Here is a 13,766-nt window from a genome sequence, read left to right as displayed (position 1 = left end):
ATTGCTCGCCGAAAGGATGGCCGCTGGACAAATGCCGTCATCCAGTGGTAGCCAAGGGGCACGAAACGGCCACAGGGTCGCCCTAAAAGCCGCTGGATTGACGAACTGGTAAAGTTCGCCGGAAATACGTGGCAACGAATGACACAGGACCGCGAGAGTTGGAAGAAGCTTAGGGAGGCCTTCATCCAGCAGTGGATTGACCCCGGCTGTTTTTTAAAAAAAAATTTAAAAGTGGTTTTGAAATAAGGTTTATTATTCGTTCCTTTCATTATTAATTATATTTAACAAATCACGGCAGCAAATCGTCTTTCATTATCCGCCTCTTCTGTCAAATTAAAAGTAAGGTTATTTATCTTTCGGCAGTGTTGCCGTATTTCAAATACGAGGGTGGGTCAATTAGTCCTTAGAAAAGCCGACAGGTGGCGCGACTAGTACTGTAAGCGGTTTGTTTTCATGCAGCGGCACTACCGATTCAGTTTCAGTATGCTGCGATGCTGCGAAGTTTCAATCAGATTGGTCGGGACTTAGATATGGGAAATGAGTCACTTAATGAGGACTCCGACCGAATAGGTTAATTACGGATAGGGATTTGTTCGGACAGATTAGGTCAATTGTGTCTTTTGTTGCCGTAATAAAATGTATAGTACTAGCCTGGCAGCGTGTTCTTCGCACCCACGTTTCTTCCTATACTGCGCGCGCACTCTCGCGTATCTCGTTCGCCTCGAACGACATATTCCGTTCGCCGGGCAGCGTATCCTTCGCACCCACGTTTCTTCCTATACTGCGCGCGCAATCTCGCGTATCTCGTTCGAGGCGAACGACATATTCCGTTCGCCGGGCAGCGTATCCTTCGCACCCACGTTTCTTCCTATACTGCGCGCGCACTCTCGCGTATCTCGTTCGAGGCGAACGACATATTCCGTTCGCCGGGCAGCGTATCCTTTGCAACCACGTTTCTTCCTATACTGCGCGCGCACTCTCGCGAATCTCGTTCGAGGCGAACGACATATTCCGTTCGCCGGGCAGCGTATCCTTCGCAACCACGTTTCTTCCTATAGGTACTGCGCGCGCACTCTCGCGAATCTCGTTCGCCTCGAACGACATAAGCGCCAGGTGACACGGGACCGATTTGTTCGCTGCAGTGCTGCCAACCGTACTATAATTATAGTATTTGTACTATAAATACCCCACGTTTAATTTTTTGAAAATGCAGAAAATTATTGGTCACTCAACGCGTACTATATTTTTTGCCAAAATACTATAATTTTGAAGGCACTGTACTATAATTCCACTTTCAAAATATGGCAACACTGGTTCGCTGGCTATAGATTAGTTTTAAACTAACAGTTTTAAAGGATACGTTGTCTATGGATACGTTCGTTCGAGAACGACGCATGCTAGGTCGGGTTGTTGTGTGTTTCTCGTACATTTAAAAAAAAATTGCTTGTTTACAAAAATGGAGAAAATTGAGTTTAGAGCTGTTATTAAACATTTTAATACAAAAGGGTTAACAGCAAAGGAAATAAAAAATGAGTTGGATTTAGTTCACGGCACATCTGCTCCTTCACTTGCAACTATTTATAACTGGTTAAATGAATTTAAACGTGGTCGTACATCAACAAAGGATGAACCACGCTCAGGACGTCCTGCAGAGGTGACTACACCAGAAATGATCAATAAAATCCACTATATGGTGTTAAGTGACCGAAGATTAAAGTTGAGTGAGATAATTGAGGTTACAGGGATCTCAAAAGGTAGCGTCATTTCTATTTTACATGACAAATTGGGCATGAAAAAAATTTCTGCAAGATGGGTGCCGCGTTTGCTCACAGTCGACAATAAACGCAATAGGGTGGTGGCCTCTAAAGCCCTGTTGTCGCTCATGCAACGCAATCCGGATGAATTTAGGACGTAAATTTAGTAATAAAAAAAACATCCGTAGCAGTGGAGCACTACAAATGTTTGGTATTGCGGGATAAACCCCATTGCTCCACTGCTCCGTTCGAATGGTCTGGTATAAACACTATTTTATTGTCTTTAAAGACCAAGTCTCAGAGACATAAATGAATTGAGAAGAACGGAGAATTTATTAGACATATTTTAGTCACATTCCTACATATTTTTTGCTCTCAAAAAATAGTTGTAACTTCAACATACCTAGCGTTTTGTTCATAATGGCTTCGCATTTACATACAGTAAATCCTCGACTTACGTGTTAATTCGTTCCGAAGGTTTTCGTGCAAGTCGAAACATCGCGTAAGTCGAATAAAACTTATAATCATGCATTTTTTTTAAATAATATGACGTGCTAGTTTCGAAGGATAAGTTGATGAAGTGGTTTGAATTTGCCATCTCCAGCAGCATTTCCACCAAGTAAAAGGGTTAGCCTATCTTCAGACACCTTAAAACCTGGCATAGATTTTTCTAGTTGGGATATAATATGACTGATCTGGTATCTTTTTCCAATGAGCCCAGTTTCGTCCACATTAAAAATTTGTTGTGGCAGGTAATCCTCATTTTTATGATTTCTGCTAGACTCTTTATAAAATTTATAGCTTTCTCTGTATCTGCATTACTCGGCAGCCTCACCTATTACTTTTATGTTGTGTAGTTTATTACGGCATTTAAAATTTTGAAACCGTCCGTGGCTTGCAGTGAATGTATTAGTATCAACACTATCATCATTTTTACACTTTAGAGGGCTCGCACATCAGAACTCGCCGCATGCGTCTTACGACGAATTCGTCGATGTGACGTCATCGTAAACCAAGAAACAAACATTATCACATGGAGCTTCGCAGATTGGCCGATGCAACTGCAACTTTGCGACCCTGCGACATTCGTCTAGTTGCATTGACCAAAGCCTGCATGTCGATCTCGAAAAATGTCGGCTCCGCGCAAGCGCACAGCCTGCGGCCATCGGCCATTTCTGTATCTGTCTCTGTCTACACTGTCATTGCTCGCTTATCGCTGGTCACCGCGTTTGACGTTTGTTCATACAATCAACACAATACAAATGGCAGACGAGAGATTTCTCCTTTTTCGCGTTTGACGTTTGCCGCTAGGCAGATGTGCGAGGTTGTAGCATGCAACATTCGCCGGCATTCTCAGAAATTTTGATTTATGGCCGTCAGGCACACAAGGCGAGTTGTGATGTGCGAGCCGGCTAATGTCTTCAAAACGACCCAAGGCTTCAATCCTGTATGAGTATAAGGCTTATTGGAATTTGTTGTTTCTGTATATCTTCCATCCATATAACCAATATTTCCATTTCTTCTATTAATATTCCTCTTTTATCTAATTATCGTAGATTGCATTACTACTATTTTTTTACATGATCATGTTATATTATTATAACATAATATTATATGTAAACACAAGCGCAGAGACACAAACTGCAGCAGAAAACCATATTTTAAAAAATCGCGTAAGTACGAATTCACGTTAGTCGAATTCGCGTAAGTCGAGGACTTGCTTTAGTTTTATCATTGGTAACCTCCTGAACGAAATTACACGCAGGCATAGCATTATTGCGATCTATGTATATCCGATTATCTCCCATCAGTTTGGTTTTTTTCCGGTGGAGCCAAACTCTTTAGATGATTTTGCAATGAACAACTTGTCATCTGCATAGGTATCTTAACTTCGAGAACTTTCTACCTCCAACAACACCTAGGTACATAATATTATAGTATTACTAGTGTTTTTATTGCCTTTTGACAGATTCAAAGAAGATAAAATGGCAATCCGTCTCTTGGAGCACAACCGTGACACTGCAGACGAGACACAGACCATCACGAGGAAAGTTATTCGTGTCGTCCGCCACTCCAAGTATTCCAATTCCAACTACAACAACGATATCGCCCTCCTGAAGCTGGATCAGCCGGTAATAACAATAACAATATCTTTTTTATTTAGTAACCATGTAGGTAATAAAAACTGCCTCTTGGACAGAGGTAAACACAACGAATACCTAAACATTATTGTCGTACAATCTCGCAATGATTCATGTGAGTTTATTTAAATTAAACCGAAAATCTCCAAATTAGGGAAGGTTCAGATTATTTTAAATAAAATACATTAGAATAATAGGAATAACCATAAATAATTACAAGATAAAAAGAACTTTTCTGTTGAACCATATAAACTTGACTTGACTAGCTTAAACGATCAAAAAAAATTGTACTTACTTGACATGTCATATTGATTTCCATAGTAACGCACGTATATATTAATAATTAAGTTGCTAGGACCCCAGTGCCCTAGCAACCAATAATGGTGTCGAAATAACTTTTCATACAAAACAGAATTAACTGAAAATGAATTCAATTCTACTTAAATATGGCTAAAAGCATTTAAAAAATGCATTGGCATCGTGTTCTGATATATTCTAAAAGTTTCAAATGCCTAACTAGTCGGGAAGTTAGTTAAAAATCGATTGCAAGATTTGTACCGGACAAATAAGAATACGAGCTAAGAAAAACGTTGTAAAATGTGTGTGGGCATCTAATAGTGTTGCAAGTTTAGCTAGCCGGCTCTCACATCTAAGCTCACCTTTTCTGCCGCATAGCCATAAATCAAACCTTCCAAGAACGTCGATCCGGTGTTGCATATGAAGACCGCGCACCTCTACCTAGCAACAGTCGCACATCCTTAAAAAATCTTCGACAAAGTTTCGATCCATTCGAAAGACGTCTTCCATTTTCTCTGACCACGAAGCTACTGAACCAAATACCATTCTTCCAGATATTTTATAATTACAACACGTATTTCAAGTAGGCACATACATTAATTAATTAATTAATTGAACTGGCGGTTACGTGACTCCATTATGATGGTTTTTAAACAAAGCTATTTTTTTAAATTCTATTTTATTGAGTTTATTTACGTCGACAGCGGTTTCAGTCTATAAACTCATCTTCGGAACGGTCGGGATGGCAGTTATAAAAAATGGGTTTATACCACGAAACAGCTGTCAACTTTCAACGTAAATAACTCAGATATACAGCAATAGCATTTATGGTTTCCAAATACTTTCTTTATAATCTACCAATCACAACTGCAATAATTAATATAGATGTTGCTATGCTTATCATATTATAATTATTATTAAGAAAGAATAAAATATCAATTTGTAGCAATTATATAACACTATGTTTTTTTCACATGACAAGAGCAACTTTTTTATTAGTGCTAATATTAGGCTAAAATCGTCACCAATCGATTCCTCGTGGTCGATTTCCAGATAGTAATGCAAAAAAACATGGTTGTTGTCAATGTATTTTCCAAGATGTTTTCCAAAAATGCCATCAAGCAACACTATTATATTTGGACGCCTTAGGATTTCCTGCAAATATCTATGACACCTGCTGGTAACACGATTAGCTAAGTCACTAAGATATAATTAGCATTATACAGACCTAAAACAGGTCAAAATAATTGTTAAATACCTACTTAACCTTTTTTTACTGTGTTTTGCCCACTGTATAAAGAATAAACATTTGGAAGACGAAATGTAAAATAGAAGAAATTTTAAAAATCAATGTATTTGTATTATCGTTAACAGGTTCCTATTGGTGGGCCTCTGCGACCTGTTTGCATGCCAGCTCGGGGGAAGAGCTTCTCGGGATACGATGGAGTAGTCACTGGATGGGGAGCCACAGAAGAACATGGTTCTGTCGCAACAAGTCTACAAGAGGTTAGAATACCATATTTTATAATATTATCAGCATTGTAACTGGAGTAATATTTTTGTAAAAACCCAACCCGGACAAATCTAGTCATGTAGTTGTACCCAAGAGGTAGGAAGATCGAGAGACCGCTGGATCGACGAGTAAGTTAAGTTATATATGACAATGCAACGAGAGTGAAGAATGGAATCGGCTTGAAGATGCCTTCATCCAGCAGTGGAATGATCCATGCTGATAGTAACATTTTTGCAGTGACGTGTTTAGTGAAAAGGCCCGACGCACTTACTGATTTTGAGGCCTCCTACAATGAAAAATGATTCATTATATATTCTGTTTTACTGTTTAATTTGTATTTTTTTTTTTTTGAATTATTGCTGTTTTTTCATTTTATTTCTTTTGTGTAAGACTATTTTTTGCTTTGTTTTTTTTTCTCTACCTTGTTTTTTCTCTAACTGATTACTTGTACTTTTTTAATGTCATATTGTGAAGTCTTGAATTAATAATTTGTTATGTACTCAATATGTCTTTTTTAAATAAACAATTCTACGAAAGCGAAATGAAATATATTCACAAAAATGGTCAATTGGGATAATAATTGTGACTGGACCATAATATTTGCAAACAAAGCATCATAAAAAGTACCATAAACAATTATTCCACGAAAGCGAAATAAAAAATATTCAACAAAAACTGTCAATCGAAAACGATAAATCAGGGAACGGTTAATGTTGGATTATTAATTAACATTGTTCTTTTGGGTGTTTGGCGGGACTTTCAAAAATGAACGATCCATGCGGGAAAACAGTTTATGCGAGAACGGTAGATCGAGGTTCCACGGTACAAGATTTTCCAACTATAACTTGCATTATAAAAATTATATAAATAGTGCTGATAATACTGCTGTTTTTTACCCAGGTGACTGTACCAATAATGTCAAACGCAGACTGCAGGAAAACGGCATATGGTGAAAAACGAATCACTGACAACATGCTGTGTGCTGGTCTTCCCGAGGGAACCAAGGACTCTTGTCAGGGAGACAGCGGTGGACCTCTTCACATCATCAATGGAACCACTGCCCTGCACCATATAGTTGGTAAGTTACTTCAGCTGGACAAACTTACCAGAATTTTTATTTAAAATATAATAGTTTATTAACTTTTATAGTAGCGGTTCCATCTGTTGGCCAGTGTTTATAATCTATAATAACTGCAATTTCTTACATCCAGTGCCATCTAGTAACTCAATTAAAAAATAAATAAAACATTAATTCAATATTTGTATGTATTGTTATTTGAGAATGCAATATTCTTTATTGAACATACATAATTTGGAAAACCAACCGCAGAAAAATATACCATAACATGCCAAAAGTTGGTAAGTCGATAATTTAGGTATTTAGAGTCAACAACAGATATAAAAATATGTTCTAGAAAAAAATTAAGGTCGTCCAATATATTCAAGGCCTGAACAAAAACGAACCATAAGTGCGAATGAGAAAGCATTCGGCACGCTTATATCTCCGCAATATGTGTTAGAGTAAGATATAATTTCTACGGCTGAATTAAATATTTTTTGGAAACGCCACCGGTAAATATTGATTTGAATGATTACATTAATTCAAAAACTGCGAACATGTGTTGCTAAAATTTGTTGTTTTTGTGTTAAATATAAAGTTAGTGGTAATTTATTGTTAGGTTATTTAGTAGAAAATATTATGTTTAACTATGTTGTGTTTAAATTTGGTAGCCGTACTGAAAAGCAACACGATGGTACAATATCTTTTATTGTGTTAAAGCTATACCTCATCTGAGGCACGCTCTAATAAAGATCGTGACTAAGCGATGCGCGGATTGCGGCTCGCGGGTGCAAATGACGCGAACCGAACGAAATGTAATTTGTCATAAAAATTCAACATGCATCCTTTTTATGTTATGTTTATTATTGTATTCGTAATAATAATAGTATATTCATTGACATGTTTTCTTTTTCAAGTACATGCAGAACGTTTTTAAGTCATCTTTACACGATTTAAGAATATACTCAGACGATTCCATCACAAAAGAAATTGATCACAAAAGAATTTCGTTCCACATAGTGTTGAAAATTATTTGCCGTTTCACTTATGTACGCTCTTAACTGTCAATACACGGTGGAACTGCATTGTATTGGGTATTGATTAATATTAATCAATAATACGATGGTATAATGTTTCATAGTTAATTTAATAATAATAATATTGAGGTTCAACTGTGCGTTAAATATGTATACGCTAGAAACACGGCTTTATTTTGTCGAACAATAGCCACTCTCTTTATATTATTACTCTGAGGATATTTATTATTGAATATTCACATAAAGCACAAAGATATTAGCATTATGCCTGATTTTAGAGGGCAAGTCAAACTTTAAATTGCAAAATAAATTACTCCATAACATGATTTCGAAACTTTTGACAGTACCCAACGAATTACTTGCCTTGAAAAAATTCTTGAAAAAAATTGGGCACCGTATAGGACTCGAACCTGTATCTATCGGACTCCGGCCAATGTGATTTACGAATTTAACCACTTGAACCCTACCTTATTACGACAAAATTAACTAATGATCATGCAACTGGAGCATGTTTACAAATTTAAGGTACCAATAATGGATACTTACCTAAAATATCATATTATTATTTGACTTCAGTTGTATAACGAGGTATTTTAGTTTATTTTGTCATACTTAGGTAGCTGATTAAACAGATAAAGCACATTGGCGCGAATCCGATATACAGTCAAACTTGGTTATTACGATCACGGAAATAGCAAGATCTCGGATGTAATGAGGAAACATTCATTGACATTTTAGTTTATGATTTTCTCGATACATTTATTCACTTTTATAACGAGCTACTTCTCGGGTATACCAAGCAAAACTGTTAATGTCTCGATCATTTAAAAACAAGATTTTTGACCCTAACCAATAAAATTTGACCGAGGAGTTAACTAGACCGATGCCGACGGGATCGGATTACATTTATGACACTAGTCAAGTGTCTAAATACCTAATTGGTGACAGCATCGAAAAAGTATTCACGCATATGGTTGAAATTGCATGTAACAAATCCAAGCTTTGTGAAGCCAGTAGGTACCTACCAGCGCCGACGGCTTAGCACTTCATTACAATAAACAACTTCTTTTGTAGTTTATGAATGCCATGCTTGTTTCGTGGATTTTTATGATGGTTTTCAGATTTTTTATGTTCTATGCTTAAATAGAATGTGGCGCGAAAAATGTTATATAACGAGTAATGCTTATAATGAGCAAATTCATTCGGTCCCATCTTCTTCGTAATAACCAAGTTCGACTGTATTATCTTCGGGTCCTGTCCGGGGACATATTTATATAAACATTTTTTTTAATTGGTATCTTTCCAAGGTGTGTCCAAATTATATATGTCAAAATAATTGTTTTGTATTGAGTCTTCGACACTGCGTTGATTAGAAGATTTTGTTATTTCTAGAATGTTTGATTACCAATACAAATTCCACAACAGGAATTTAATTGAAATGCTACACATAAGTAAAAATAATAGTTAGGAGCAGTTTTTACATCACCCCACCATATCTATTTATTTGTTATGAGGATACATCAGTGAAACGGCAATTAATTTTCAACTATAGGCGCGACGAAATTTTGGACTCGCTGGCATTCGGAAAGAGAACGTCGAGCTGGGAACACATCAATTTGTTTCGTGATGGTGACGGGAGTATTAATTCTTAAATCGTGTAAAGATGACTAAAAACGTTACCCATTTACTTGAAAAAGAAAACATGTCAACGAATATATTATTATTGTTACTAATAGAACAATAAACAGAACATTAAATGGACGCATGTTGGATTTATATGACAAATTATATTTCGTTCGGCATGCGTCATTTGCACCCGCGACCCACAATCCGCGCATCGCGTAGCAACGATCTTTTTAGACCATGCCTCAACTGAGGTATAGCCGTAAGACGAATTCGAGCATGTAAAATTTCTTTATATGAAAAGTCATACATTTTCTCGCCTTTGCCTTGAACCTTTTCTATGTAGTAATATTACGATAGTAGGTACTTTGGCAGTATCTGATAAGCCGCAGATTTTTAACGACACGTTGAATGTAGAGTGAAGCTACTGCAATCGCTGTAATATCGATAATTTGTGGCTTAGCTTAGTATTTCATAATTATTCAAACAGATGTCACTGTGTGTTTAATTATTTAGATTATGCAAATCAATTGATAGTGGCTAATGATTTGAGTTTAAATTCGGACGAGATAACACACGAATTTTGTATGTGCGGCCTGTCGATCACGGCTTCGTAGAGCGATAAAATTCGCTGAAGGCATGAAACTTGTTATTCTTTCAATTGATTATACTACATGAACTCATGTATATAAATTATATCTCTAGTAATAATTAACAATATAAATATCTTCACGTCAGAATAACACGTCATATAGGTATAAAATGTTGAAAATAGTTAGGTATATAGCATTCATAATCATATATTTTACTTTGAAGTCGATTCTCTTACTTAATTTGGTTACCATGGACATGGATCATTTTAATGCTCAATTTCTCAAGTATTGTAGAATTACCAAGCCATTTCAATATCATTTTAATATGTTATTCCTTCCAGGAATCGTCTCATGGGGGGAAGGCTGTGCTCAGGCTGACTATCCCGGAGTGTACACTCGTGTCAACCGATATACCACATGGATCCGCAGCAACACAGCTGATGCTTGTTACTGTGGATAATGATTATATTTATTTTAGTGCATTATTATTGAAATTGTAATTATTTATTTTGTTATTACCATTATTACATTGAATATGCAATATTAATTTATGTTACTCTCGAAACATACTTTTGCAGAAGCGACAGATCTGACGGGTAAGCTCTTGTACATTAGAGCCAAAAAACGTAATAGGTATTTAATTTACACACATTTGTCTTCTCTAATCATTAGATTATTAAATTATTTTTATAAAATATTGTCATTGAATATTATTTATGTAGGTAATTGGCAAATAATTTTATTACCTACTGTGACGGCCATGGCCCCCACATCCTGAAGCGGGCCCCCAGGCTAAGATGTTTGGCGGGCCCCCCTACCTATCGCTAAGGGTAAAGTTAGTGTGACGCGTTGCAGTAGCGTTTTCGAAATGGTGTACGTGGTAACATTAAGGTGAATTTTTATCGATTTTCTGTATTTTTAATATGTACATCCATTAAAATACAGTGAAAAATTGCTTCGTACAACCAAATATTTAAAATTATTAATAGCGCCGCAGGCGACTTTTTTTACTATTAGAGCAAATTTGTGATCTATGTTTATCTCACTCATGTGATCGACTCCTCGACCCCAGGCTAGAGCCCTGTCAGCCCCCCCCCCTTGTGGGGGCCATGGTGACGGCGTATATATTAGTTTACGGTGGTTGGCAGAAAACTTGACATGATTTCGATTCAAATGGTACCTAGGTAATTGATAATAGGTATTTCATTTACGGTGAAATCCAACCAAACACATTAATTTCAGTACTTACTAATTTACACATTTGATTGCACAGTTATGGAAGTGATTTTTAACTAATTGAAAGGGACTCAAGATCACAACAATTAATAATTATCATTATAAACAGTCTACAGTAGAATATTCTCTTATACCGTGTGTCCGAACACAATAAGAAATTTCTTCGATTCTTGAAAAATAAATGTGTCTCGTCAACATTAAACAAACGAAGGCCATGGGCCTACTGGAGGGACGAAGATGGAGCTTTATGATGGAGGGAGAAAGCGTGTCACCAGGTATGACAGTATGCTTTCGTGGGAAACATGTTACTCTGGCACTTTGAATAGGTAGTTAAGCTTGCTAGAACCAAAATTGTCGAGTCAGCCGCACCCTAGTGTCTTCATTTCGTAATACACACTACTGAATAAAAACCAATTACCTATTGGTTTAATATTTTATGCCCTCAAAAAAAAGGTAAATACGTATTAATTTTGCATAAACAGTGTCATAGTGGTAATTTTATATTATTATTTTATGTATGGATAAATATATTGATGGATTTAAATAAATATATGTATTTTAATATATTATACTAAGTGATTTTATGAGAAATACATTTAGCTACAGTGATTTTTCTTGTACCACATTTATGAAAACCAATAACTTTCTTGTATTTTTAAGTAAATAATAAATTATTGTCTTATTCAATTATTTTTACGAGAAGTGTTTATGTTACTACGGGCATAATATGGGGACAGGATAATAATACAAAATGTTTTAACCTTTTGGCTGCCGTAAAAAAGGACTTGGTTGTAGGTACCTCACAGGCGAAATATAATTTGCGAAAAAAAAAATCAAAAAACTACGACATCTCTAAAATCTCAGTTGTAACACTTGACAAAATTCAAGGTAAATCGATGATAAAATCATTAACTTTACTAAAAAGGTAAAATGTTTTAGAAACATTCCGATAGACATCAGTATGTGTCCTATTTTGAAATTATTTATTTTGACTGAATTATTAATACTAACGAGATATTAGCTCGTATGGCACTGATCATGGCATATTGTATGTTGTAAACTTACTGAGTGTTCATTGTCCACATTAACCTTATTATCACATTTTTATTGCAAATCTAGTTTGATAAGTTCTCTCGAAGATATCAATAACAATTATTATTATTATAATTTTCAATAAAAAATGTTTTACTGTTTTTTCTTTGTCTAAGTCAGGGTTTCCCAAACTTTTTCTGCAATGGAACACTGCGCAAACCTGGAAATTTTAACGGAACACTTAGCTTATTTTTTAGCTTGGGTAATTCCTAATAGTAAAAATTTAAAAAAAAATGTTATTAAAACACATTATTTATTTAGTAATAATTTTTATATATAGAACTATAATATAAACATAAAAAATATGAATAAATAAAACACTAAATGACTTTGATGATTTTGAGTCCTTGAATTGCATATCTTCTTGATATCAGGCACAATACTGGTAAGTTGCATTCTAATATATATGTTACGCCGAATGTGCGAAATTGAATATTACATGAAATGGGCAAAATTTTGCCTAAATCATGAAAAATGCAAGCCCGTTGCCTTATTCATGAATTAGACAAAATATCTGAAGAGTGCGTGAATTCGGCAGTAATTTTTCTGCCTAGTTCATGTATTGGACAAATTAGATAGTAGCGCTACGGTGGTATTTTTTGCAACTAAACTAAATGTATCAAATGCTCATGCATTGGTCAAAATGTACATATATTATCTATGATCAAAATAGATGATCGCGCTCCGGTGGTGTTTTTTGCAACTAATCAAACTAAACAAATGTCATTGATTATAATATAAAAATATACCAATCAATAACTCCAATGATGTTCATATCCATTTACTATGCGCAAAAAAAATCTAGAACTATAATATGATAACGGAAGAATTTTATTGAAAAGAATTTTCGCGATTTGATTCGTGCTTGGGTCAAACGTGCAATGGTCGATTGAATGTTTGTGATAGTTTATTGACACTTGATAGCTAACCTCAAAATGGACATTCAGTTGAATAATTTAATTCAGAATTACAAAACCTAACCTAACCTAATAATAATATTATATTATGTCCAATTATTATAACTAATAAAACTGTCGGTATTAAATTTACTTTTTCTTCTGTCATATTGACAGTTCAAGAATTCCATACCCTGGCGAATTCATGTACTCAACAGAAAATTTACCTAATTCATGAATAAGGCAACAGGCTTGACTATTACATGAATTAGCCAAAATTTTGCCCATTTCATGTAATAGTTAATTTCGCACATTCGGTGTAACATATACATGGAATACATAATGTATACATGGAAACTTTGCTGGTTCTTATTGTTACTTATTTTAAATTTTTGTAATCAATATGTAACTGTTTGTTTCCTTAATAAATAAAATAGAATAAAAATTAAAAATAATATCTGGTGTAGCGCCGAGCCTGTTCCTTCACTTTGACTTTGTTGCAGCACAAAAAGAAAATCCGGCTT

The 13,766-nt window shown here is 35.4% G+C and overlaps 1 protein-coding gene across 1 annotated transcript in view; it reads left to right on the top strand.

Moving 5' to 3' along the window:
- LOC147073096 (serine protease filzig-like) overlaps positions 1–10,629 on the top strand; it is a 30,775-nt gene extending 20,146 nt beyond the window's left edge. The window contains exons 4-7 of the mRNA XM_085945598.1: positions 3,724–3,886; positions 5,567–5,698; positions 6,606–6,783; positions 10,360–10,629. Of these exons, the coding sequence (XP_085801724.1) occupies positions 3,724–3,886; positions 5,567–5,698; positions 6,606–6,783; positions 10,360–10,478 (592 nt within the window). The 3' untranslated portion in view covers positions 10,479–10,629. The remainder of the gene's footprint in view (positions 1–3,723; positions 3,887–5,566; positions 5,699–6,605; positions 6,784–10,359) is intronic.
- Positions 10,630–13,766: the final 3,137 nt, after the last annotated feature.

The sequence above is a fragment of the Rhyacophila brunnea genome, unplaced genomic scaffold (assembly GCF_057557595.1).
Source record: "Rhyacophila brunnea isolate RB1 unplaced genomic scaffold, BYU_Rbru_1.0 scaffold_18, whole genome shotgun sequence".
NCBI lineage: Eukaryota > Metazoa > Arthropoda > Insecta > Trichoptera > Rhyacophilidae > Rhyacophila > Rhyacophila brunnea.
This window is presented reverse-complemented; position numbering and strand designations above follow the sequence as displayed.